General features: G+C 39.8%; 1 protein-coding gene across 5 annotated transcripts in view; it reads right to left on the bottom strand.

The window, feature by feature from the left end:
* Igf1 (insulin like growth factor 1) overlaps positions 1-27,349 on the bottom strand; it is a 68,054-nt gene that overhangs the window by 13,821 nt on the left and 26,884 nt on the right. For all 5 annotated transcript variants that reach the window (XM_055627813.1, XM_055627814.1, XM_055627817.1 and 2 more), the window contains one exon: positions 9-190. In XM_055627813.1, the coding sequence (XP_055483788.1) occupies positions 9-190 (182 nt within the window). The remainder of the gene's footprint in view (positions 1-8; positions 191-27,349) is intronic.

The raw sequence follows: 27,349 nt of genomic DNA, 5'->3' as shown, positions 1-27,349 counted from the left end.
GAGCTTACCTTCTGGGTCTTGGGCATGTCGGTGTGGCGCTGGGCACGGATGGAGCGGGCTGACTTGGTGGGCTTGAGCGGGGCACAGTACATCTCCAGCCTTCGCAGGTCACAGCTCCGGAAGCAGCACTCGTCTACAATGCCTGTCTGGGGTGCCCTCCGAGTGCTGGAGCCATAGCCTGTGGGCTTGTCTGCACAAATCAGAATGGCCTGGCGTTAGACAGAATTGCCCGTGCTCACAGACTTCCGCCTAGCCCTCGATGCCTGTCTTCTCCCTACATGCCATCTGTTTACTTGTCCACCATGTCACCCTTTTGTTGAAGTGTCTCCAGTAATACTTAACCCACTAGGTTCTTCTTCTTCAAGGAAGCTTCCAGCACCTTCCCTGGAATCAGAGCACACTTGTGCTTAAGAAGTCATTTGCCACACCCTGTATTTGTATTAATTCTGCCTATGTTCCCAACAGCCTGTATTCAAGGATCTTGACTCTGTCCACTTCCTTTCTATCACTTTCTGTATCACTTTCCTTTCTATGGTCTTAGCTGAGAGGCCTTTAGGAGTGTTACTTAAAAGAAAATCACAGATCAAGTTTCTTAAAATTTTGTAAAAATTATTGGGGTTTTTATTGTCAAATTGAGAAGGTGATTGTATATTTTGTAAGGGTACAATATGATACTTTGAAACACATGTATACTGAGTAATAATCAACTGAAGGTATACAGGTTGTTCACTATATCAAACGTTTGAGCAATACACAGTGAGAACACACTTTAAGACACCGTGCTGGGAAACTGAATCTTCTTAATCATTGTAGTAAGTGAATACAGTTTTACACGTAGGGCGGCTCAACCTTCCTTTTACTTAACTGTTTGTATTGTAAATCAAATTGCATATAAGCAAACTTTAAAATCTAAAAATACTTCCTTCTTATGTTGGTGGGAAAAGTGAGACTCAGAATTTGAAGTGGTTGGTGGAGTCAGGATTCAAACTCTGATCCACTTGCTGTTAAGCCTCGGGGCCTCCTGGAGCTCAAATATTGGTGTATAACTCAAAAAAGTCACTTAGGCTCTGTAGGTCTCCATATAATTGTTCATTGTACAAAATAATAACATTTTTGTCATAGTTGAGGATAAGATGAAATCATGTATTAAATAAAGTGATAAACAGCACCTGATAAAGAAGAGGGCTTAGCTACAGATTTGCTTCTCTTGGGGATTTTTTCCAAGTCTTAAATGATCTATAAAAACCCACTGTTGCTATTGGCCATATTCAGAAGGCCAGACACTCAGGACTGATTACAATACCAGTGGGAAAGGGGCTTGCCCAGTCACTCCAGAAGGCCTGGATCAATCATTTCTGTTTTGGACTGGGACAGAAAGAACTAAATGCTGGTGGGAACACTGATATCAAAACTCCTTTGATATTTGCAAGTCAATTAGACCTCTTGGCAAGTAGGTTTTGGTTTGATTTGATATTGGTTTTGATGATACTTTTACTGGCTTTCAGAATTAAAAGAAAAGGTAGAGTGAGCTTGCATAAAACTTAATGTGCACCTTAATTATCACTTTTTGTCACAAATCAAATCTTGTCTATACAGTACTGTATCAAACACACAAAATGTGAAGCTTGTCTTAGACAGGGAAACACAAGTTTGATCTGTCCTCATCTTTTTTACATCCTTTGGGAGATGGGATGTTTAGCTTTCCACTGTTATGTAGACCTTATGGAAGACATCTGTAAACTACAAGAATTCAGTTAACAACCTGATACATGGTTAATCTTAATTCCCAGTCCAAGAAGGCATGACATTAAGTAAGGACTTATAATCACCTAAATAATGACACAATACTTAAGAATGGGGTTTTGAAAATCAAAGTCTTCGTCTCTATTTTCACCTTTTTCACAGGGGCGATTGGGAGCATGGTAATGGCCCACTATCACACTAATTTGGCTGCCTCAGGACGGAAGAGGCCAACCACTCATGGCCTCTTCTAAGAGCCCAAATGCTTTCCTGATGGTTGGCACGGGAACCTTGTCGCCACTCCCTCACATAAGGAACGTTTCCTCTTAGGGCAGTGGAGGTAGTAACTCACTGAGGTTCCTTTGTGGTCTCTCTGGAAAGAATCAGCTGCCGATCTCTCTTTGTCTGTCTCTGCCTGTCTCTGTCTCTCTGTCTCTGTCTCTCCCCTCTCTCTGTGTCAGAGCAGACCCTGAGGATTCCTCATGGGTGTGAGTTTTGGGAGGGACCAGACAGCTGTCCCCAGTGAGCCTCAGCAGTGCTTTTACTTGACGTTGGAAGAAAGACTAACAGAATTGGACTCAGGCCTTTTGCTTGCCAGCCAGGCCCTGGCAAATTGAAACTAGCTGGTCCCATGGGCAATGTAAACAATGTTTTCTGCTGTTCTGGTTTTCTTGTTTTGTTTTGTTTTTTTAAATAATCTTTTCCTGGGATTACAAATTAGAGGAAAGACACAAACAGACACACATGGCTATTATAATCCACAAAGGACCTCTGCATAGTTTTCTAACTGGCTAACCAGTTAAGACTAGGGGATACATTTGGGTTCTTTTTGCAGGTATGGGCAAATGAGAGAAGGAGCCTGTCTCTTTTGCTGTACCTATCACAATAATAACCTTCAGGTAAGGACTGCCCTTTGTTTGTAGTACACATTTCTTAAAGGTTATACATAGTTAGTTGTTGATTATGGAAGAGTTATTTGATGGGCTGGAGAGATGGCTCAGTAGTTAAGAGCATTATTGTCTGCTCTTCCAAAGGAACCCGGTTCAATTCCCAGCACCCACATGGCAGCTCATAACTCTAACCCCAATTCCAAGGGATCTGATACCTTCACACTAATGCACATAAAATGAAATAAAATAAATTATTTGAAAAAAATAGTTATTTGTGTTTGGGAGTAGAGTTGTAGAAGTCTTTCCAGAAACTTCCACACTTGGCCAGTTCAGATACAACTGTTTTCACAACTCAGGCTTATGGATTGAAAATGGTCAGGGATTCTAAAACCTACTTAGGATTTCCTTTCCAAGCATTTCTCACTTAATTTTACTCTGTCTATCCTTGCTTACCCCAAGAGGAAGAGGTGAGTCATTATCTAGGGATACTGAAATGCATTTCCATGCATTACATGGTCCTTCTTTGTGACTCTCAATAGCCATAAGAATGTTTCAGAAGATGACATAGACAGTAATCACCACCACAGCAAAGGATTGCACACGTGCTTAGGGCCGAGTTTGCTCTCCCAGAGAGTCAGTTTGATGTAGTTCATTCTATAAAGCAGCTGTGCTTTCCAGTCTACAGACTGATGGTTTGTGAAGCAAAGAGCTTTAGGATTTTTTGTATACTGTTCCATTAAGAAGCTTGATCTTATTTTACATCTGTATCTTTTTAAAAAATGCCATTGGAGTAGTGATATACATATGTGGATTTTCCCATGAATATAACTATCAGTTAACTCCAGCTACACAATTCTAGAGGGATGTTTTTCTTTTTCAATTCATAAATGACTACAATGGACTCATTGTACTTCATTCAGAATTTATGAATCTAACAAATGTTTACCTATTGCTTTTTAAAGCTTAATTTACTTTGAATGTCCTATACAGTCAGTTTCAACATTCATCTCTCAGCAATTGAGGGACCACAGTTGTGGTTCAAAGTCTTAGAATTTTTTCTTCAACTACATCCTATAAGTCTTTTTTAGAACCACAATATAAGTATTTAGTATTACGGTTTAAAACAGGAAGTATACTGCAATACAGTTTATTAGCTGTCAAGCAAATCTCCCCAGCACCTTTTGAAGAAAGTGAATATCTTCATCACATCTAAATTACAACAAATTTTAGTCATTTGATTATTTTTACAATGAGATGGAACTAGTTGTTACATCATTGCCATTAAAAACAGTTGTTACATATTTTTATTCTGATTGGTAGAATCAGGATCATCAGGTAATCAGGCAACAAAATTTTCTTAACATAAAAGATTTTAAGCAATTTAAACAAAATGTTAAATGAAACTGACTTTCTTGAAATGTAATGAACTCTGCACTGCAGGAAGTGGCTAAGTAAAAGCTGTACAAATACCTGTCACTGACCTTGGGAGCAGAAAGCATTGGAAAGATGATGGTGTGGTGCTTTCTGCTCTAGGATTCTATAGAAAACCTTGGCTGAAGATTCAGCTTAGCTTAGCTTAGAATACAACACTTAGATTCAAATATTTCTAAACTTAGAAGATGGACATTTATTTCCTAATTATCATTTGCGTTCTCCAGAATACTTAAAACACTTCTCATTGTCTTTAGCCAACGCAACAGTAAAATCCAGGGATCCGAGATAGTACCGAGACTCAATCTGAGGACTCTCTTACATTGTCTATATATTTAACTGTTAGAGTGTGTAACATTCCACAGATGTTCTGCTGACAAAGTCTTAACACTAAAAATTTATAGCACTATACTTTTTTTGTCAGTAGTTTTGGTCCAGAGGTTGTCTAGCATGTAGAACAAAGGCAGCTTTCCAGACAAGCCAGCCACCACTTAACCTACACTTTGAATCTGCTGTGAGTAGACATAATGTTTAGTCATAACACACTGCTGTATTCTAAACATGGGCCAACAGACAGACTTTTAATGGTTAAACAGATGGCTTTTATAATAGCAGTACTTCCTTTTAAATAATGCATGGTCAGTGGAGTAATTCAATAATCTTCAGGAAAAAAACTTGCTAGTTACAAGGGTTTGGGACAGAACTGTGGTATCATCAAAACCACACCGATTAGCTGAGTATCACATTTTCTCACAGATGCAAGCAACTCACCCCCTCCATTCATCTCTGATGAGAAGTATGCCCTTCTGAGACTCAACCGGGGCCATCATTCTAGAGCAAAGAGTTCTGGCCATTCCTCATGAGTTAAAACAAAAACAAAAACAAAACAAAACAACGAAAAAAGAACCTCTACCAATCTGCATGAATTTGTGTTTCTCATTAGTTTCTGGAAATGTACTTGAGACCCTACTTGGAACACTGTATTTCCCTTTGATTCTCTGTGAAATGTCCCCTTTTGCTTACTGAGAAAGCTTTTTTAAACTATCATTAGAAGGAGGAAAATATTTATTTGATGCATCAATATTTAAATAATGACAAATGCAAACATTTTCAAAATAGAAACATACCTGGATTTGAAGACATATACTATTCCTCTGTGGGTTACAAGGAACACACCGATTCTCTAAAACAGTGACTGATAGGAGGAAGGAGGCACCAAAGTGGATTCTTTCTTTCTTTTTATAAGTTAAATTTAATTTTTAAATTGAGAACAGGATGAGGAAGCAAGGAAATTCAAGTCGGGGTTAGAAAATTCCCAGTCATGTGTCTGATAGAAAATATAAGTGGAATTATTAGATACTAAACAATATGCCCTTAACTTATATTATCTGAAGGTTGATTACATAACCAAATGGTACAGTTAGGACCTGGAGGAGCCAGAAATTTGCACATTAGTTTTTTTTTTTTTTTTTCCAATCTCTAGATTCACTGACCATTCAGAATAATTCAGAATGATTGGCTTCTTTAAGTCAGTGTTGGTTTGTGAGAAACATTATCTAACAAAAATTAATTCAGTTGATATCAGTTTGCATTGGGTATTAGTAGGAAAGTTCTGAAACTCATATAAGAAGCAATCTTGCAGCTGCCCAATAAAACTTCTTTTGTTGCTCTGAGGATGCTGCATAATGTGTGCTGAACACACATTAGTCCTGCATCTCAGCAACCTAAAGTCTTTCCTTCCTGTCCCCTCCCTCCCTGCTTTTGTTGCTCCCTTCCATTTTCCATCCTTCCTTCATTTCTTGGGGGGACAGGGTTTGGCAACATAGCTCACATTGGCCTTAACCTTGAACATATGAATTGCAGCCTCCTGAGTGCTGGGATTGTAGGTTTAGGCTACAACTCCTGGATCATTTTAATTTTCATTTTCTTAAATGGAAGTTACTTTCCTACTTATAATAGCTTTATATGGAAAACTGAATTCTTTTATAATTCCTAATATAAGAAAAAAATGGTAAAACACTGTACAGTAGTTGATATTTCCTGGATCCATAATTCCTATAATTAATGTCTTTGAGGGTCAATATTTTCTCCTTTAAAATCTTTATAGTGGTCATATTTAATTTAAAAAATTAATAAGGTATGCATGGCTGTATGTTTAGTAAAGAAATAGAAAGAGAATTTATCACTGGACCCATCACTGGCTATTTATGATAACATGGGTGTATGCTTATATACTCAGATATATCAGAGAATAAGAAGAATAATAATCAATAGTAACGTTTTTCAAATTAGGATATTTTTGTTTTTGTTTTTTTCTAGGCAGGGTTTCTCGGTGTAGCCTTAGCTGTCTTGGAGCTCGATTTGTAGACCAGGCTGGCCTTGAACTCACAGAGTTCTTCCCTTTGCCTCCCAAGTGCTGGGATTAAAGCTGTGTACCACCACTGCCAGCAAATTAGCATTATTTGAAGAAGGTTTAAAACCTGTATTTACAAATAACACCTGACTGATCCTGTCTAGATACCTGTGTTCAGTACTGCATGTCTATGGAAGGGTCTTTCCAAAGCTTGACCTTTGGCATAGGGAAAAGTGGACACTGAGAAAATGTCCTCTTTTCTATGAACCATGTGTCAGAAACAGTCTCGACAGCCTATCAAATTTAGACATCGATTTCACTTTTGGCCTGTGTTAATTTTTAATTGGCAGTGTTTACTAGTCCCACTATTTCTCAGTTGGATGAGGTCATCTTTTCTAGGAATCATGACCCTATATGACCCACCCCACCCCACCCCACCACTCAGCCACCCTTTCTCAGCTACTAAGTCCTCCTAATTCGAAAGACAATGCTTCCTTGTTACCTAATCCTGTCAATGTTTATGTATCTTTGGGTCTAAAAGGAATGAAATAAAGCATCAGGAGGCTTATCCTTTCTCATTCTTGACTCTGTTCTTTTGGAAGCCCTCCCTCAAGGGCAGGTGTGGAAAGGATTCTGTTCAGGTACCCTTTGTTTCAAAGGACATGGAGTTGAAGTACAAAGCTTAGGGGCAGGAACAACTGAGGTTCAAAGCAGAAACATAAGTGCTTTAAGCCTCTTTAGAGAGATGGTCTGACAGAGCGGAAGAATGTGATGTGTTACTTTAGTCTGATACAACGCCCTGGAGAGTGAGCATCTTGCCAGGACAGCAGAATTTACTAGAGTGGGGCTCATTCCAAGGTTTGGAGGAGGTAGAGATAGCCAACAAAATTATACTTTGGCAATAGAAATGCTTCACTGCACAAAACTTAGTCCTAAGGGAACAGTTTGGTTTATCAGTGTCTAAGGTAAAAGGTAAATCAAATGCCAAGAGGTCATTTTTTTTTATGTTAGAATTACTTCAGTGAGGATTTCTAAGTAAGGGTAGCTACCATTAAATAGGCCATTTCTTCCATTTACAACACTTTGCCGAATGTGAGTGAGATTTTTCTGGTAATACCTGTCACACCAATGATGGAGGCAGTAGACCAAGCATTAGCGCACAGGTTATGGGAGTTTAGTTTCTGCCACTTATTTAACTGTGTGAGTTTGGAATGAGACCAAATCCCTTGAGGTTCAGATCTTCACAAGTAGACTTGCTTTACCAAAAGTATCTCCCAGAAATGCTGGGAGTATTAAGTAGCTCTTTGTCTAATGTCTGGTATGCAGTGAACTATATGAATATTGGCTCTCTGTATTATTGGGTCATGATTATTAACACAGTGCTTTGGGCAAGAACTGTCTTCCTCACTTACACTTTAAACTGCATTCCTCTCACCCCTCAAAAAAAAAAAAGGGAAGTTTGTTTGAAACAGATTTTCTAGATAGACAAGGCTGTCTGCATGAAGGAAAATAAATAATGTTCTGGTGAAAGGATATCTAAATTTTATGTTGTGAAAACCACCCTGACTGACCCCGAGTTGATGGCAAGGACAGATCCTCCAGTCAGGTCTAATAACATGATGCCAGACATGTTTATTTTGCCCATTGCTACCTTTGATTTCGCCCAATTAATCTACTGGTTCAAACCATTGCTTTTCAGTAGCCAACTGACTTCAAAAAGAATTTGCAAGGCATGAGATGAGTGTTGGCTGAACACATGGTCAGAGAGGTTTCCCTCTCCCTGTCTACTTTTCTCTTGCTCACCTTTTTCTTTCCTCCCTTAAGCTTGCTTTTCCTGATCTGATCATGAAAGCCACTGGTGTTGTTTTTCCTCACTCATGGCTGGAACCTCATACCATGCTGAGTTCATGGCAGGCTAGGAATTAGATACTAGTTCCCTCCCTGGATAATTGAAAAGTAGGGCTTCCTTCCTGCCAGCTCTGCTTTGGGAATGAATATTCACCAAAGATCCAGTACTACCAGACCACTAATCACTACTCTATCTTGGACTTGTGCCTGGATGTGGTAGAAACTATAAGAGAAAGACTAAGAAGGGGTGCTGAGGAATCACATAGAGGAGCCTCCGTGCCCTCCTTCCCCCTTTCTCCCTCTGAAAGATTGAGATAAAAGTTGTCAGCGAGTCTGGCTCTAATCTGGAGATGGTAGCCTTGCCATCAGCTTCATTGCCTCTGCATACACTGTTATTGTTATTTTACTCTCAGCTGTGATAGGAGCCTCATAGTCAAAACACATGGCATTCATGACAAGAGGGCAATAGCTTTCTTTCTGGTGCCACAGAGAGATGAATCAGCCGAGAGGGTATTAAAACACACTCTCTTTATTTTCAGTTTCACTCCAGAGGCTTATCATTTCTTTTTTCTTTGCACCTTGGCACCTGCCCAGTGTTCTCGGGGGCTCCCTGTCAGTCTCTTCTACTCAGGCTTCTGTTTTATTTTTTCTTTTGCTTGGGGCACATTTGGACATTTTCCCAGGAGTGGGTGTGACAGGGTCAGTATGGCAGGTAAAGGGGGTGATAGCTGCCAAGGAAGTCTGGCATGTCTAAAGGGAGAGTGTTGAGAAGTGGAGGCCCTGAAAAGAGGGACACCCAGACCTGCACCAGAGAATAAACTGTTGGAAGATGGCCTCCACAGCAGCAGAAACAGCTCCTGGCATTGTGGCAGAGGAAAAGTCAGCCAGAGTCAATGCCAGATTGAAACACACACACAGAGGGGAAAGGAGGGGGGTTTGCAGGAAGAGACAGTTTGGGCGTTAAGCATCATAAATAACTGCCTGATGTGGACTAGGATGCCAGTTGGGCTGAGTGTGACAGGCCCTTCATGCTGGTGTGGCAACAGCGATGTTTTCCAGTTGAAAAATCCCAGAGTGTTTCTATAGCATCCCATAATAAGCGCCATACAGAGAGGGAAGGGAGAGAAAGATGGCAGGGTGGCACATTGAAAGCTATACTGGATTTCAGCCTTAGATCCTTCTCATGGGCTCACACCTCACCCAGACGCTCAGAGATTCATTCACACGAGAAAACTGAACCGGGGATGATATCAGACACCCTTGCTGAAGACAGGGCTCTCTACAGTATCAAGTTGGCTACACTTACCACTTTCTGGATAAATAATCTTTACATATGGCACATGAATGCTTTTCTGAATTAGGAGGGCAACGTAGCAGTGAAGAGGGGTCTGAGGAGAGAATCAGAAGTTTCTTCTCGGTTAGGTTTAGATACAAGAAGGTTTTATCAGCTCAATTTGAGGACAGTTAAGATAAGTGTTAGGCTTGCTGATGGCCAATAATGAAGAAAACGTCAAGTTCTGATGCTCCTTAAAGAAAAAACACAGGAAAGTCTGTGGGGTTGCAGAGGCCATTTGAGATAGCGTTCAAGCATAACTTAGAAGGAGAATAGGAAAGAACTCTCCAGAAAGCTGTCTGTTGGAGGCATTGAAGCAATAGGAAGAAACAAACTACATATTGATAACCAAGATGCTAATGAAGAGCAATGCTTCTCATTTCACTGAGAATTTGCAAATGAGTCTTGGTATAAAGAAATTCTTTGCTGTTGTTGTTAAAAATTCCTGAAAGTTTTTAAAGGTTTTATTTTATGTGTATGAATGATTTACGTGTATGTATGTATGTGCATAAACATGCCTGGTGCCCATGGAGGCCAGAAGGGGGCGTCGGATCACCTGGGACTGGAATTACAGGCAGCTGTGAGCCACCATGTGGGTGTCCTGAATGGAATGCTAGTCCTCTGCAAAGACATCAAGAACTTTTTACTGTTGATCTACCTCTATAGACAGCCATATAAAGAAATTCCCCTTTAATGGGCCTTTTACTACTATTCTACTATTTTACTATTACTCTATTATTATTATTTACTGTTATTTACGAGGTTTCATCTTCAGAAGGTGAATAAGTGGCTCTCTGCCATAGGCAGAAAGGTTATTAATATTGTTGAACAGATGTTTAACTTTGTGATACCCAGTGGGGGTCTTATCTCCCTACTTTCTATAATATCTGTCGATGATGTATGAACCTTCTGTGTGATAGTTCCTTCCTATCAGGTAGGCACATGCAGTTTCCTTGGAAAAGGCTAGTTACAGCTTATGGCATTTCATCTTAGATAATGGAAATGAGATTCTAGGCAGTCCACCATGTTGTCCAGGGGACAACATCGGCTAATAGATTTTTCAAATGTTCCCTTGGTCTCATTCTTTCTATCCCTCTTTCTCCTCTTTTGTTCTTTTACTTTCTCTGTTTGTAAAAACAACTCTTTCTGTGGTTTCAAAAGAATTTTAAGTGTATATAAAAAGTTCTTAAGAAAGTCAGAATATGTTATTTGTCAAAGTACTAAGCAAATATACAGATTGAAGCCAGATGGCTTATGTACAGTATGTAAATAAATATATATTAATAAATAATTATATTATTTCAGGGCATTTCATATAAAAGTGGGCTTGTTAGACCATTATTACTTTTCTTTGTGGGATTTTGCTGCCACAGTTACTACCCCCTTTTCCTAGTATTTGATTTCTTAAATACAATCAAGAGACCTGATATATTTTCTTCAAATTCTAGCATTTTAGCTTCAAAAAATGTCTTTGGACGTTACAACAAAGTCAGATTCTAAAATGGTTTCTCAGAAAGCTTTTGGCAATCATGGAGCCTGTTAGCTTTGAGCCATTACACTCCCAACCTAGCCCCACCCAAAGGAGGTGAGTTGTGAATAAGCTAGGAGAGAGAGAGAGAGAGAGAGAGAGAGAGGAGAGGAGAGGAGGAGGGTGAAATGGGGGAGTGAGGGAGTCAAGTAATAGCTTGACTCCAAGTTAGATGTTCTCATCTTTATTTCATCTGGGACCAATATCATGGCTACATTCCAAAACTCATTAAATGCTTTTTAGCAAATATAATTGTCCACCAAAAAAAAATCTGATTCTTTTAATTATTTTCCTAAATTCAGCATGGAAAAACCACTTAGGGTTTGTGATATTGGATAGGGAAATCACATTTTTATTTGTATTTTTATTACAAGCCTAAACACAGAATGGCCACAGCACTCTGCCCTGGGACTTGGTCTGAGGCAATGGCCTTTTGGCCTTCTGACCAATCACTCACTTCTGCGAATTTCCTTTCTGAGAACTAGAGACTGTTGCCTCAGAAGTCATTTTCCAATTCTTCACAAAACTTATTCACAGTTGCCGAATGAGTTGGCCTCATGGAGAATAGGCAATTTGAGACCTAATGTGACACACAGCTGGGAGAATCTTTGGTGCAGGGACACTGTGCCAGCATGGCTACTTGTGGGCCATTGTGTTTCTCCAACTGCCTCTGTCTGCTCACTTTAGCTCGGATCTAAGTCTAGGAAAGGGGTACTAAAGTATAGTAAACTCTGCTCCTACTGTCGAAGGAAACAGGTATCTAATGATCTTTTCTGATCTAAGTCTGGCAGCAGGGACCTTCATTCTATTTTTTCATCAGGCCTTCCATGACCTTCTTCCTCATAATTCTATGCAAGTCTTCTCATCTTGGAAGAAAGAGCAGTTTAAAGCTGAATGACCTGTTGATGGGTATAGTCTACACAGGCTCCACCATGATACACACATGTATAGTCATGTGATAGCTACATCTATAAACACGCTACAGAGAAGAAATGATCCTCAAGCTCTCCTGTCATTTCCATACAACAGAGGTAGAGGGGAGAAGTGAAGCTTTTGGCTTTTTGTAGTAGGAGTTCTGCTAAAGACAGGCAGAGAGCACCCCAGGTCTCTTCACTGTGTTAGGTATCTTGTTATGGCTGTGATGGAATATCTGAAATAAACAGCTTATGGGAGGAAGGACTTATTTTGACTCATGGTTTCCAGGTCATGATTAGCTGGCTGAGTTGATTTTAGGATGCCACTGTGGCACGGCAGAGAGCATCATGCTAGAAAGGCGTAGTGAAAGAATGTTTCTTACCTCATGAAGGGATGGGAAAACAGAGGGAAGGAGAGGGAGAGGGAGCAGGAAGAAGTGGGAAGTAGGATGGGAGGGTGGAGAGAGGGATGGAGGAAATGGAGGAAGGTGTGGAGGATAGATAAGATATGCCCTTCAAAAGTATGCCCCAAGGTCCTCCTTCCTAAGCCCTATCCCTTTATAGGGATAGCATTTAGGTATCATCAGCAGATTCATTGATTAATGAAACTAATGCCTTTTTGATCCAATCACCTGTTAATAGCACCATAAACTTGGACCCAGGATTCCAATGTGTGGAGCTGAAAGCATAACTTCATGTTCAAATCAAACATACCTGGACTGTAAGCGTGAGTCACTGAAGATGCATTTGAAAGAAAAGAATGATAGGAAAAGGATGGCATAGGAACACTTCCAATTACTTCTGAAAGTTCACCAATTCATCCCCCCCCCCAACATAAGCTCTCATCATCATTTGTGCTTCTGGATCAAGAAGATAGTCAGATAAAGATCAGTTAATGAGTCCCAGCCCCTTCTTTTCCTCTCACTGACCAAGAGACTTGGTCTAAGGAGACTTGCCTTTGGCAGACATTTCTTGCAATGGGACCATGACCCGGCATAAATTCCTCACATTCTTCACAACATCTGTGCCTTCTTTGGCCAAACCTTGTCCTTGGTGCTCAACAGGCCACAAATCACCCTTTGCTTCTCTTCCCAGGCTGTGTATGGCCTAACACTCTTTTTTTCAACCCAAATTCCTCTCTCACCCTTGGCTTTGGCTCTTGGCGTATGAGTCCTCTCACAACCCCCATATGGCTTAGTCATCGGAGGCATCTCCACCAGCGTTGCTCCAACCATTCTACCTGACTCAGAATGCTGTCTTTCTCCAAATGTCAGAGTTGCTAAAGAGGCGATGCTACCTAGTCTGGAGTCTAAATACTCTAACCTGACTTACACAGCGTAGTGTAGACAATTCATCTATATAAACAAGAACAGTCACTAAGGCTGACATTTAGAGGAAATTGACTAGGGAATGAGCCAGAGGGCACTAAAAAAGACCCAACAATATAATCCATAAAACACCATTTTCTTTCTGACACTTGGAAAAACTGAAGCCTTTGAGATAACATGTTGCCAACAGCGTCTTCCCTTTTAAGTGATTTCTAGTAAAATTTTCATGTCTTATTTTGCATGTCTTATGTACAGCTTTATAGAATCTACATGGGGTAGGCATTATGCCTATATCCATTTAACATAGCTGGGAAGCTGAGATTTACAAAGATTAAGTGGTAACTTGGTTTTTTAAGTAGCAGAGTCTGGCCACCTTCCTGGGGACACTCTAAAAGTGGGGGAATTCTCTGGTGATAGAAGCATCCTGAAGTTGGTACCATTTAGTGGCATTCTCATACCACATGATGCTAGTTTCCGTGAAGGGTATAGGTGAGGTCTTCTAAGCTAAGCTTTCAACTCAAGGGTTTAAGCACTTGTATTAAGCACTTTTCTCCTAGGTGACTTGTAGAAGGGACCACGTGGCTTTTGCCCCTCTCTTTGAACTTCTGCAGCAAGGACATAGCTTAGGCACTGGATGCTCACATCCAGTTCATAAAACCATGGCTCAGCTTCGAATGCAGGCACTCACCTCTGTCATATAGCTAGATAATTCACTTCCAGTCCTACTGGATTTCAAACTTTAACTGATAGTAAAACAGCAAAATATTACCTATCATTCAAATATCCCAACAGATTGCATTAATTACGTTTTTTTTTAAGTTTTCCTCATTCTCATGCAGAGGTAGATAATTTTGATAAAGCTACAGTCACAGCCAAAATTTAATACAATGTTATATTTCCTCCACTTTTTTGTTTTATTGCAAGCATTTCCCATCTTGCCACCTGATCTCAAATAGTTATAATTTTAAAGCTGCAGAATATTTTATTGGGTAGATTTATCATCCTTAGTTTCTTCAACATTTTTTGCATTACCAGATATTTTGGCTAAGTCCAGTTTTATTATTGTTTTAACTAATGTAGCAATTAAGTGTTTTGTGAAGATAATCTTCTACTCCCAGATCATTGATAAGAATGAGTGTTCAGGAACTGAGCTGTCAAGCCAAATTCAGTCTTATTTTCAGTCAGTCTTATTTTGATGAGAGAGCGCTTTTCCACCAGAAACAAAACAAAAATGTAATATCAAAAGCAGATAATTGTAGCCAGATTTTCTCCCAGTGTTTGGATGGAGAAACCTGGGGAGGGGCTCAGACAGGAAACTTACCTGCATCCCATGAATTAGAATAAAGGAACTATGTTCTGTTTTCAATTACTAGTGCTATTTCTTATGAAGCATACATAGGATGTATCCAAGCTTGAGTTTGGCATTCATAGGGTTACTAAGGAGCAGAAAAGCCAAGGGAAATAAAATTGATGACAAGAAATCCTGGTTCTCAATTTTCAAAAGCACTATGCACCAATGAGGTTTCTTCTCTAGAGAGGGCTCTAGGGTCACAGCTGCCATGGCAACACCATATCCCAGTGGAAGGAGTAGAATTTCCCCTCCCAATATCAAAGGTGTTGCTTTTATGCCTCTTTTGAGCTGAGGTACTCTACAGAGAACCAGACTTTTGTTTAACCTTCTTTGGGGGTTCATAAGACACGTTTTTTTTGCCTAAACAAAAACCTGGGCAACCATATTTGCTTTTCTGCCGCAACATTATTCATTCACGAATTTTTCCTGAGTACCTACTCTATAATCTAGATACTATTCTCAGCAAAAAGTATAAATGAGACAATAGATCAATATGCCTATGACCCCAGGAACTGGGGTCATACTGTAGGGCAGGAGTGCTAAATTCAACAGTTCAATGACAACTATTCAGAGAAAGTATTAAAGCCTCTGTATAGCACAAGAAAGTTATTTCTGGTAGTGGTGTGTCCTCCGCTCTATTTCTATTCTATTAACCTCTTTGAACATGTAAAACAACCAATAAACAGTAGGTAACTATATATTTGCCTTTACCTTCTTTTTTTTATGATCAGCCCACTTTCCCAATTTGGTTTTAAATATCTTAAAAAAAAAAAAAAAAGAAACTTCATCCATGTACTTCTATGTCTAAAATAACAGCTTCAGATATGTGGGTATTTCTGAAATGCTCATTGGTAGATGTATTGGCAAAACGGGCACACAAATAGCACATAAAGAGAAACAGTATGAAAACCTGGGCATTGAAAAGAAGAACTCTAACATAAGGGACCGAGAATTTGACATAGCAATGAAATGCTGGCCTTGGCTATACAGGGTCTTGGGTTTGAGTTTGGCACCACACATACAGCACCACCGCCATTACCACCACCACCACTCACAAAAATAAGCACCAAACAAACAACCATCCCCACCCCAAGTATTGGGGCTAGTGTCTGTATTTCAAGGTCCTCTCTGTTAAACACATAATAAAACCTGTATCTATGGGTAATTTCAAATAAAGGCACAAAGAGAGCTTGGAGCAATGGGTGGCATACAGCGGGAACTCAAACGATGTTATCTCAGGTCACTTCTCTCACAATCACCATCATAACTTGAGTGTGAGGTTTTGTGGGAAACTGGTTTGAATATGGAGCAGCTGGAGCCGCTTTTCTTGAGTTAAGACATTGGTTCCATTATTTCAATCTATGTGACCCAAGTAAACCACTAAACCTCTCAGGGCTCATCCTGAGAGGCAGCCACCTCATAAGGTTTGTGATGGATGCACGAGTAAACACATAACAAGTTTAATTAATGTCATCCAGCAAAGAGTCGGTGATAGGCCATTGGGTGCCTGGACTTGGTGCTCCGAATGCAGAGAGGACAAAGGAGACAGGGAGTTCCTGCCCCTCACCCTCATCTCCACCCCCTGGAATCTGCAGTTCATAATGTACGTCAGCATTATCGATCCATACAACCAACTAGCTCTGCAGCTATCTCCAGATAGCGCCTGGCAGTACAAATCACTATCACACATCTTCTGTCCTTTAGCCCTTTCAGCAACCCCACAAGGTACACAGAATCATTCTTATTGTATAGGAGGACAAACCAAAGCTTAGGGGCTGAATGAGTCTGGAAGTTCCTGTGCTTTCAAACGGCAAGTCTTCTCACTTCTGACTTCAGAGAGTCTTGACGGAATGGGTTTCTGGCTAATGATGTGTGGCGGTTCCGGAAGCAGCTAGTGGCCAATAGGAATGACTCATCCTGAGACACACAATGATACACACACATCGGTAGTTCTCAAACTTAAACCTGCATTGCTATCACCTGGAGGGGCCATTGAAACATGAGCCTTTGGGTAACGCCTCAGATCTCTGTTTCAGCCAGTCTGGGCTAGTTACATTTTCAAGTTCTCAGTTGATACGGTTGCTTCTGTGTGAAACTGGATAATGTCATATGATGGCACTGGATAACGCCCGTCATGGATAGGACCAAGGAAAAAGAATGGAAAGAAGGAGCCATTGAGAACTGCTGTACTGAGAATGACCTCTTTCAAACATTTAAAATATGTCAGAACATTTTCATATCTCGTGTGATGATTGCCTAGTAAAGGTATCCATATGTTAGTCTGGTAGCAGAACCAATTTTATTGCAAATAAGAGAGGGGGAAAAACACATCAAAACCTTCCAAAGGAAGAAACTGAAATGAAACAAAAACCACATGTTGACCTTTCCCCCTTCTCTGTGCCTTTTATTTTCACAGTCTGTGTTATTCTGGATTCCAGCTCGTACCTGAAGACAAGATGTCAGGCTGAGGATAGGAAATTAGAGTCTTGACAAGTCCCCTAGCCAAACAGAAAGCTAGAAACACAAAGATGCCCTCCAATACTGAAAGCTGCTTTTCTGAGTTCCATTTGTTTTTAGGCTTTCAAAATTCTACAGTGGGTATTCTAGCCACCCTGTTCAGTTGTAAGCCCCGGCCCACAAGACAGGATTCACTTTTCTGTGCCTTCCACCTTTATTACCCACTATGGTAATACAGAGAAGTAAAAAAACAAAAACAAAAACAAAAACCCCACCAAAACCAAACCAACCAACCAAACAAAATCAACAAAAAACTGTGGAGTAGGTTTATAATACACATTTAGAATTGGACCATCAAAGTCTCCTTCCAGAGACCATTCAGAAAGGGGGGTGGACGGGGAGTGTACCAGGCATGATCAATTATAGAACCAACTTGGGGCTACAAACTAGAGGACATATGATTGTGTAAAAAGAAGAAATAGAGTTTTCTGTTTGTCCGGCAAGCCATATACATAGTTATCAACATGTCTCAAGCAAGTCTTAGGCTCAGTCTTGTTGCAAAAGCAGGATTAATTAATCCAATTGCTTCCAGAAAGAAGTGACACTTTATTTAGCTTCTAAGCCCACTTCATGAGGATGTCTTGGAGTTCCTCACAGCTTTAAGTCAAGCAGTGCCCTGAGGGCAGCAGCTAAATGCTGGTTGCATGAAGAAGGGAGGAGCAACTGTGCCTGGCATGGTGATTACAACTTCCTTCCAGCCCCAGTTTGTTAAAAACAAAAACAAATCAGGGTTCCTAGCTATTCTTTTCCTAGCTATCTACTTTCCATTGCTTCTTGGGGACATTTCACATAACTTCTTCAAAGATCTATGTCTGGAATAGGTAAGATGGGAATGGTCTCACTCACTCAACAAGAAGTCTGTTATGTATCTCCAGGGGTGAGCTGCATCTGTGTTGAGATACTGCCCATCCTTTTTACTGATTTCTCACACAACTTTGAAGGACCATTTAGTGAGGACCTGCCACAGGCACAGAAATACTTATGAGCATCCCTTAGTGTGTAAGTGCTACACCAAGACCAAAAAGAGTTTGAAGGGTGGTATAAGACTTTGGTTGGACCCAAAATGTTCAGACTCCTACTAACCATCACGACCTAGAGGGTGCTATGACCCAAAAGCAAAGGCTTATTCAAATGACAGAAACCTTCTAGTTAATGCTTATACCTGATACCCTTTGTATGATATATGTCTGTGGATGTTCTAAGAGAAAGGAAATGTTAAAAAATAATCAAAAGGCTCCATTATCCAAAGAAATGGGAGAAGTGTAGGCCCAGCCTCACAGAGAAGCTGACGTAGTCATGCTCTGTCTCCCACTGCAAACTTTTCTCAGGCATCCAGGGCTTACCTACCTAACCAGGAATCATACCCCAAATACCAATTATATTGTTAAAAGACACCCAAAGATCCAAAATGTTTCTTTAGGTCAGCATTCACCACAGTATTTTTTTTGTTGTTGTTGTTCAAGAGATTCCGTGCAAGAAAATCTTCAGATGGGCTGCAAATGTATGTTGAGAGTCCTGAGTTCCATGGTGAAGAAGTCTTTCTGGTGACACTAAACTTACTTGTTCTGGACTTAATGACACCATGCTCCCGTTTTTCAGGACCATCTATTGCCTGTCTAATCTCTAAATTCCCTGTTTATCACATTTGATTAAAAGCACTGCAAGAACCCATTGGGTGTGTTAATAATTAACTGAGGAACAATGTGTTACCAAACATTAACCTCCCATTAAGAGTTCTGGGTCAGAGAAAACAGAAGGGTTAGTTTGCTAAAGGGGATTGGTTCAGAATATCAGAACTTTCTTAAGTTGTAATGTCCTCAGGGAATTCTTCTCAAAGAGGGCCCCCACTATCCGCGTTATCTAAGAGAGCCCCCACCCTCAATTCCATAATCCTACATTTTCCTACATAATCCTACATAATCCAGACATTTATCAAATTTTGACATGACTTGTTCATTTGTTGACTTGTACTTTGTCTCTTTTTACTCTCAAACCCACTATAATGTGAGGTTTCCGAAGCCAAGAGCTTTTCACTCTGTTTTCACTGCTACCGCCACAACAGTCAGAACAGCTCTGCAGAAAGTCAGTGCTTAATGACTACATTTTAATACATGGATAGACAAGTTAACGAATGGATAGGGAAGCCGATTTGTCTACTCTTGCATCCCAAGTGCGTGTCATTAGTGTTCAAGAGACAATAATTGTGTAAGTGAATGAAGAGGGGTGATCTGCACTATTTTTCACTCTCAAAGCAAGCTTGTGGGGAATGAGAGAAGTGAGTGATGTTCCAGCCTTTCACAGGATTTCTGTAAATCCAGACTCCTTTTTTTTATGACAAATAATAGAAAAGAATAGATTTCAGATTGTCTTAAGTCTGGGAATAGATCATCAAAAAGAGTTGAAGGTAGGATTAGAATTTAAAGAGATCTCTAGTGACTTCAAAACAGAGTCACTGAAAACAGAAGATGTTTCAAATGGACAGAAATGGGCTCCATCTGGAAGCAAGTGGTACAGCAAGTGCCACAGCAAAACACCTGCGAGCTCTGTGCGCAAGAAACTACCACAACACACTAATGGGAGTCAGGCTCACAGCGGGGATTGTGAACTGAAAGCCTAGAGAGTCATCTTTCCACAAAACTTGGCATTACCGAAGTTTTAATTAGAGTGGGAACTCAGATTTCACTCTATTTTAAGATTCACTTGGAGAACCTGGAGATATTTCAGTAAAATTTTAAAAAAGTGATTAACTGGGTAGAAAACAAAGTTAAGATATAGGACCTCTAGAAAGGCTAAGCAAGGTGACTTAACCATTATGGTGAAGTGTAAGAAACATGATTGCATGGTACTCTTCCTCATCTCCCCTGAGAACCAGAGATCCAAGGCACTGAAGACAGCACGTTGATAAATAGACTCAGTCTACAGTCAAAGCAATTCCATTTAGTATCAGGAAGATTTTGATTATACAGGGGAAACATGCTGAACCAGGGCTTGTGGGAAGCTGCGTAATTGCTACCCTGGAGATCTCTAAATGCAGAATGACAACCATCTGCTTGGGAAGGCTTAGACAGAGGCAGGGGACTGGACCTAAGAACCTCTTGGCTTTCCTTCCACCTTTGAGTCTGTGTTCAGAGAATTGTGGCCACTAAGCACCTCCATTCTTCAGGAATCCTCCATTCCCATCACAGGACAGACCCCACACTGTCCAAATCTGAATGGCTTCCCTTGGGAAGAGGTCAATTGTTCTTCTCAGTACTGGAAGGAAACTGATAGTGTTGCTTCAGCTGCTTCCCCTCTGCAGCCCCCACAGAGAGAGGCCAGCTTTTGTCTTGTTGGGGCCTCTAAAATGCTGGAGCAGCCTGCTTCTCCATCTTGTGTGGGATTGGAAGCTGGGTGCAATTGAGCCTAGTCATGGGATGCCAGATCTTCAAGACATCTATGATCCAGTCTGCATCTATCCCCTTGTTACTCAGACTAAGCACTTCGAAGGTAAAACAACTCTCAAGGAATACAGCTGGTTCTTACTGCATTGGACTGAATCCTAAACCCCTTAACCCACAAGGTCTTCTTGTTACTAAAGTACTTCTGTACTTTAGTTAGAAGGAATATTTTTTGATGAAGTTAAAGTGTCTAAAATCTTCTTTTCAGTAGCTGGACTAGAAGTGAGAAAGTGAGCAAGTGAGCAAGTGAGCACACATTATAACAGAATTACTGCAGCACTGTTGCTACCTTCATATACAAGGGAGACATTTGGGATAAGAGCATTGAACATCTTATACCAGTTGCAACATGTTATATTTCTGTGATTTGAAATCATGATTTCAAAAATAATAATGGGTACATGTTCAGTTGATGGTTCAAAGGATTGTTTTGTTTTAGAATAAAACTTACACAACTAAGTAATACTTAGTCCTTTCGAGACTCTAAAAATGGTGATTTTCATCCTAATGTATTTATTTTGAAAACAATGTGTCTGTGTAGTGTGTGATATATGTAATGTCAGTGTGTTCATGTAGATGTGGACACCACATATCTTCTTCAGTGGCTTTCTGCCTTGTTCTTTGAGGCAGTTTCTCATTGAACTTGAAATTCATTGATAGAGTTAAGCCATGCTGGCTAGCCAATTAGCTTCAAGGCTGCCTTAGTCACATCCCATGCCCCTTGGGCTAAGATTACCTGTTGTCACACTGGGCTTTGCACACAGATGCTGGGGATCTGGATCTTTGTTTTCCTTGCTTGTGTAGCAAGCATACTACCAACTGAAGCTATCTCCTCAGACTATTTATTCCCATTAAAAAAAGTAATTTACTCATTCATGTTTGCTGAGTAGGGTAAAAGGTTATGCTGCAGCTGTTGCTTGTACAATGAAACTTTTAGGCCAGTTCTTCTGTGATGCCCTCTCTCAGCTTTGTGTTATTATCCTAACAAGCCATGGGAATTGTGTGTTATTTGTGGTTCAGCATCTCTAAAACAAAAATCAGCATCTTCACCACCCATTAAAGCCAAGTTGACCCAAGTCGAATCTGTAGACTTGCAATTTCTTCTTATTTATTCTGACTCAAAGACTGATATCTCTATTTAGCTTCTTTCTATAGGTGATACTGATACGTGTCTTCTGTTACAGATTTCATGACCCTTTCTACTTTTTACTGCACGTTCCTTTTGCAAAATTGCAACAACTTGTGATTCTTTCCCTTCTGACTTCTTCCTATTAATTGCTTGGGTAAACTTAGATCAAAGGAGACAGGATGCCAGTTCTAGAAATCAAGCATAAAAATGGGAATGGGAAACTGCTTGTAAAATGAGATGAATTAGAAAGATTTAAAAATCATAGAAAATACAGAGAAATCACAAGCCATTTTATATAGATTCTGGACAGGTCTGTAACCCTAGGGACTGGAGACATTTAGTTTAGATATGGCTGTATCATTTATCTCTCATAAGAATCTTATAATAAGGAGAACATTATTTGCCTCAATTTTTGTTGAAAATATTGAAGCTTAGAAAAGCTTAATAATGTGTCTCTAGCTCACCTGTCTATTAAATCATTAAGCCAGGACTCAGACTAGGATACTTCTAAGCACCAGTTCATCTTATTACTTTGCCTCTTACCTTAAGTAGAAACTTCCTGGTGAGTTAGAAGTCAATGGAAAGATCCTACTGCCTCTTAGAACATTCTCTAAGAGTCATTCAGCATGAAACAAGAAAAAATCCTGGTATACCTCTTAACTATTTGCTTGACATGGCATAGTAAAAATATTTAAAAAGTACATTTTTCTTTACTCTTTTATAGTGACTTCCCACATTAGTTTTCATGGCTGCATTAAGAAGATGATATGGAAAGGAATGCTGTCTGCATTCTGAAAAGCCCCTTTCCCTATTCTGAACAATTTTCTATTTTTTTGCATATTTCTGATTCCAATAATTATTTCTTATATCTCTGAGAAGTTTATTAATTTCTTCTGCCTGGTTCAATAGCATCCCTCAAAGATGGGAAGGAAAGGGTAGATGAGGATAATGACACTCTCTTTAGCAGCTGCTCATTTGCTCAAATGCATCTGGTGAATGGATAGGGTGTGAAATTACTCAAGAAACACAGCTGTCAGAAACTTTGGGAATGTTTTCATGCCCAGGTTGATTTAAAGCCAGCCTTACATTCAGGCAGAATTCAAGAGTGATAAATGTGATCTGAGCATCTACTCTATGCCTCTTTGGGCTAGGCATCACCAATCATCCCATTTCATTCCACAGGAATCTAGGAAAGTTGTTTTGCTTCCATTTTTAATAGCTTACAAAATGGTTCAGAAATCACCGAGCTCAATAAATGATGCCGAAAGACAAGATAAGTATAGTACTGGTATAGTACTATATACCAGTATATAGTAAGTATAGTACTGGCTGACATGGGAGCAGCCTCAGACTGTGCAGTGCCTCTAGGTTGAGCACCCAACTCAAATAAGTTAAAAGAAATTCAAGATTTCTTACAGTTTGCCTACCCATTGTCAGGATGTATTCTCCCTTTTTTTCTGTGATAATAGAACTCTTAATCTTCAGATGACTACATTTGTCAGCCTCCCTTGCAGCTATATTTGATCATTTTCCTCAAGTTCTACATAAAAGATTGCAAGAGAAGCACTCCTGCATTCCTGGCCTGAGCACTAGATTCTTGAGGATGTTTTGGAATAGAACCTCTTTGCATAACAGATAATTCATCAGCATTGTACTATGTATCTTAAAACTTAGATAAGAGGTTGTATTTTCATCTCATTGAAGCCAGGGTTATCCCAAGACATTCTTTCTTCTCATCTCTTGAATGAAGAAAGAAATGGATGATTGGAAGGCTACTGGTGCCTCAAAAGGCACCACCACTTCTTTAGCCTATTAAATTAGGATTTGTCTATATAAAGATTCTTGGAAGACAGACACACAATAGATCAAGAGTACATGAACAGAACAAAAGAAGGCACAAAACAGGTAATTCTGGGACAGGCTTTGTGCTTCACAAGGAAAGGGAAAAGCAACCATCATGAGCAGTTGTTCTTTCTTTCTTTCCATCCATCCATCCATCCATCCATCCACCCACCCATCCATCCATTCATTCATACATAAGTTCACCCCCAAATACTTATTTATAGTCTGGAATAATTTTCAGTGGATTAAATAGTAAGAAACTTGAGTGCATGTTGGCAAAATTATGTTCTTTTTAATTTAAAAAATTGTATAAACTTTGTTATAAAAGACTTGTAAATAAATAAAAATAGCACACACCAAAATTAACCAAACCCAAAGTCTATATAACTCAGTGAATGTGACAAAATTATTTTTAACCTGATTGCCTTCTTGCAGAGCTAAATCTGCTAGATAATTTAAAAACAGCACTCATTAAAAACAACAAGCAAAACCACTGGTTACCTGCCATATTTAGGGCTCTGATTCCCAATGCTGTGATTGTGAAAATGGAGGGGCAAGCCAAAACTGTGATCCTCAAGGAGTTTATGACTCAGCATAGAAGAAAATAACCCACTAATAACTAAAATACAAAGAGAATAAAGTTAAGTGCCTCAGCAGGTGCAAACAAGGAAGGTTCAGAGGAGGAGCGCAGCTGAGTCATCGGTCCACTGCTTAGTGTGATGTTACTCTGATGTACTTTTTGTTTGCAGCAGAAGGGAAGCAGTGAAGTTGTTTTGGTCCCCATCACTGGAGACATTTCAGCACAGGCCTTTTTCAGGTCATGGAGGAAGCAACTTCCTTCTCTGCTGAACTATCTTATGAGGTGGAAGGTCTTTTCTAACTCTCGAATTCTGAGGTTCTATTTTTATTTTGTTTTTAATTTTCATTGTGTCTGTTCTTTGTACAAGGTGCCATGTTACATAGGCATTTTCATGTAAGTTTTTTGACTGTATATCCGACTATAATTTGCTCCTTCCCCTTCATTGGTTCTTTGTTCCTCCAGATACTTTAGTTTCTACTCTCATGTCGTATATACATGCATGATGTACCTATGTAAAAGCTAAGAACCACAAATGAGAAAGCATTATATTTGATTTTGAGACTTACTTAACTCTCTTCATTATCCCTAATTGCATCCATTTCCTGAAAACAGCATAACTTACTTCTTGTACTGTGTATACACTATGTTTTCTTTATCTGTTCCACTGTTGTTTGCCAGGTAGGTTGGGTTCCAGAACTCAGCTAATGTGAGCAGTGCTGCAACAAGCACTGGTGTGCAGCTGTCCCTGTTCCATGTTGACTTGAGATCCTCCAGGAGACTACCCACAGCGGCAGAGCTGGGTACGGGAGACCCCCTTTTAGATTTATGGGGTGCCTCCATTCCGATCTCCATAGTGTCTGCATCGGTTTTCATTCCAATCAGCAGTTTATAAGGGTCTCCTTTGTCCACATCCTGGACAGCATTTGTTTTATTTGTTCTTTTAACAACTGCCACATTGGCTAGACCAGAATAAATCTACTTCTATTTTTGACATGAGCTCTTTCCATGACAAAGAGTTAGAAAATAGCACAGAGAGCGAAGTGACTATTTTGGATATGACAGGGATGGCCTTTTCCTTTGGGACCTGTTCTGTGACTTTGTAAAGCCTCACTTGCCTCATAGCACAAACACCACTGCCATGAAAGGAAACAAAGTCACCAAATAATGCTCCACATGGCCATGAATGCCCTCTTAAGGGACTCTGAGACTAAAGTAGACAGAATGAAAAGTGATTTTTGAAGGGTTCTTCAATCCCCTCCTTACTATCCATTTTAAGGCTAAGAGTAACCATTCTCTAATTCTCTACATGAGCAAAACAAATAAAGAATACATTCATCACTTAAAAAATTATTTATATATTTTGTTACAATTTATTTGGTTCATTGAGTCAACTTCTTTTGATTTCCCCATATTTATACCCTCTTTGTCAATATAGTATCTTTCCACCTCTTCATCTTTTTATTTATTCTGTCTAATTTTAATAAGACTTCCATAATACTTTTGGTAGGCTGGCGGAAGAGTGGGCTTGAGCTCATTTCCTTTAAGCCTCTGGTGACCAGAGTTAGGATTTGGGTTCTAGGGAGACAGCGTGACAGAACAGCACTAAAAGAAACATTGGATCTTGCTCTGCTCCAGTGGCTTACTCTAATAGTGTTTAAAGACCAACAGGAAAAAGGTTTTGTCAAATCACAAATCTTTCTGGGGAGAAAATAAGCTAAGATCAAAACACTCTAATGCTGTATCAAATGAGTCAAAGTCTCCTGTATGGAATTTTATGAATGGTTGCACACACTTAGTCTAGCTTGTATTTTTTCCAGAAATCATGCAGATACCATTGAACTCCAGGGTGGGGGGTGATTTGGTGAGTAAAGTCGTATTAGTCCTCCTGACTTCTTTATGAAATCTATCTTCAGAGATGTGAGATGACTGCTCTTGGTTCAATATCCCTCCAGCTGATCATTAGCACTTTCCATTAGAGTCTATCGGATTTGTTTACAGAGCATGATAAACAGAATGTTAACAAAATGTAGCAGCAATGGACATAGCACTTCTGGAAGTTTTGGATCAGGGTGCCAAGAAAAATTCCCTTGACACATACAGAATCGAGGCTCTTCTCATGACAAGTGAAGTGTACGCTGCATGTTCCAAGAGATACAGAACAGTGGGAATAAAGATTCTGACTCTAGGGCTGGAGAGATGGCTCAGAGGTTAGAGTGCTGGCTGCTCTTCCAGAGGTCCTGAGTTCAATTCCCAGCAACCACATTGTGGCTCACAACCATATATAGTAAGATCTGGTGCCCTCTTCTGGTGTATATGTAATAAATAAATAAAATAAATCTTAAAAAAAAAAAGATTCTGACTCTAGATATGGACCAACATGCCTCCTTTGGTAAGGAAAGATAAGAGCCCAAAAGGAACCTTAGGGTGAAGCTTCCTCACTACAGGAAATTCAAATCACTTCCTGTAGCCGTGTGTTTACAACAGTGCATGCTGTGAGGGTTAGTAAGGAGAGAGATGAAGAAGGTCAGGTATCTGTTTCAATCATTGGGACGGAAAGAAAGCCTAGGAAATATACTGTGCATCTTCCTATCAAATGATCCCGGCAGACAGCACTTTCCCTCTCTTGTTGTCCTGTAGCACTACCCAGCCCACCTGGACTTTTCTAACTAAATTCTGAGCACCTATGACAGAAACCCTGTCAGTTCAGTTTAGCATCACAAGCCCAGCACTTGTGATTGACAGGTGCTCATTATACATCCATGTACTTATCAGTACTCAGATTTACACATCTGGAACAGTAACTGGGTTAGATGATCTGGTTAGTCAGATCATTGTAGGCCATTTGTCATTCTTATTGTTATTTCAGTATTACTATTGACTTTCTGAGTTAAGACAACTAATGACAAACATTAACAAATGTATGTTTAAAGGGCAATATTGTTTTTCCTACTGATAACTTCATCTATGAAGCAAAGAATATCAGGACCAGAAAGATGTGGATGAAAGAGAGAGCTCATGGGTTGGAATCTTTCAGAGAAATTGGAGACCTTGGAGACAACTATATTGCAAAGCAATTTAAGGATATGATCCTGAAAAAAGAAACTGCAAGTGCCATGCAGAAGAGTTAC

This window comes from Psammomys obesus, unplaced genomic scaffold, assembly GCF_907164565.1.
Source record: "Psammomys obesus unplaced genomic scaffold, mPsaObe1.curated_primary_1811, whole genome shotgun sequence".
In the NCBI taxonomy this organism is placed as follows: domain Eukaryota; kingdom Metazoa; phylum Chordata; class Mammalia; order Rodentia; family Muridae; genus Psammomys; species Psammomys obesus.
The sequence above is the reverse complement of the archived record's forward strand: the minus strand, read 5'-3'. Positions and strand labels throughout refer to the sequence as shown.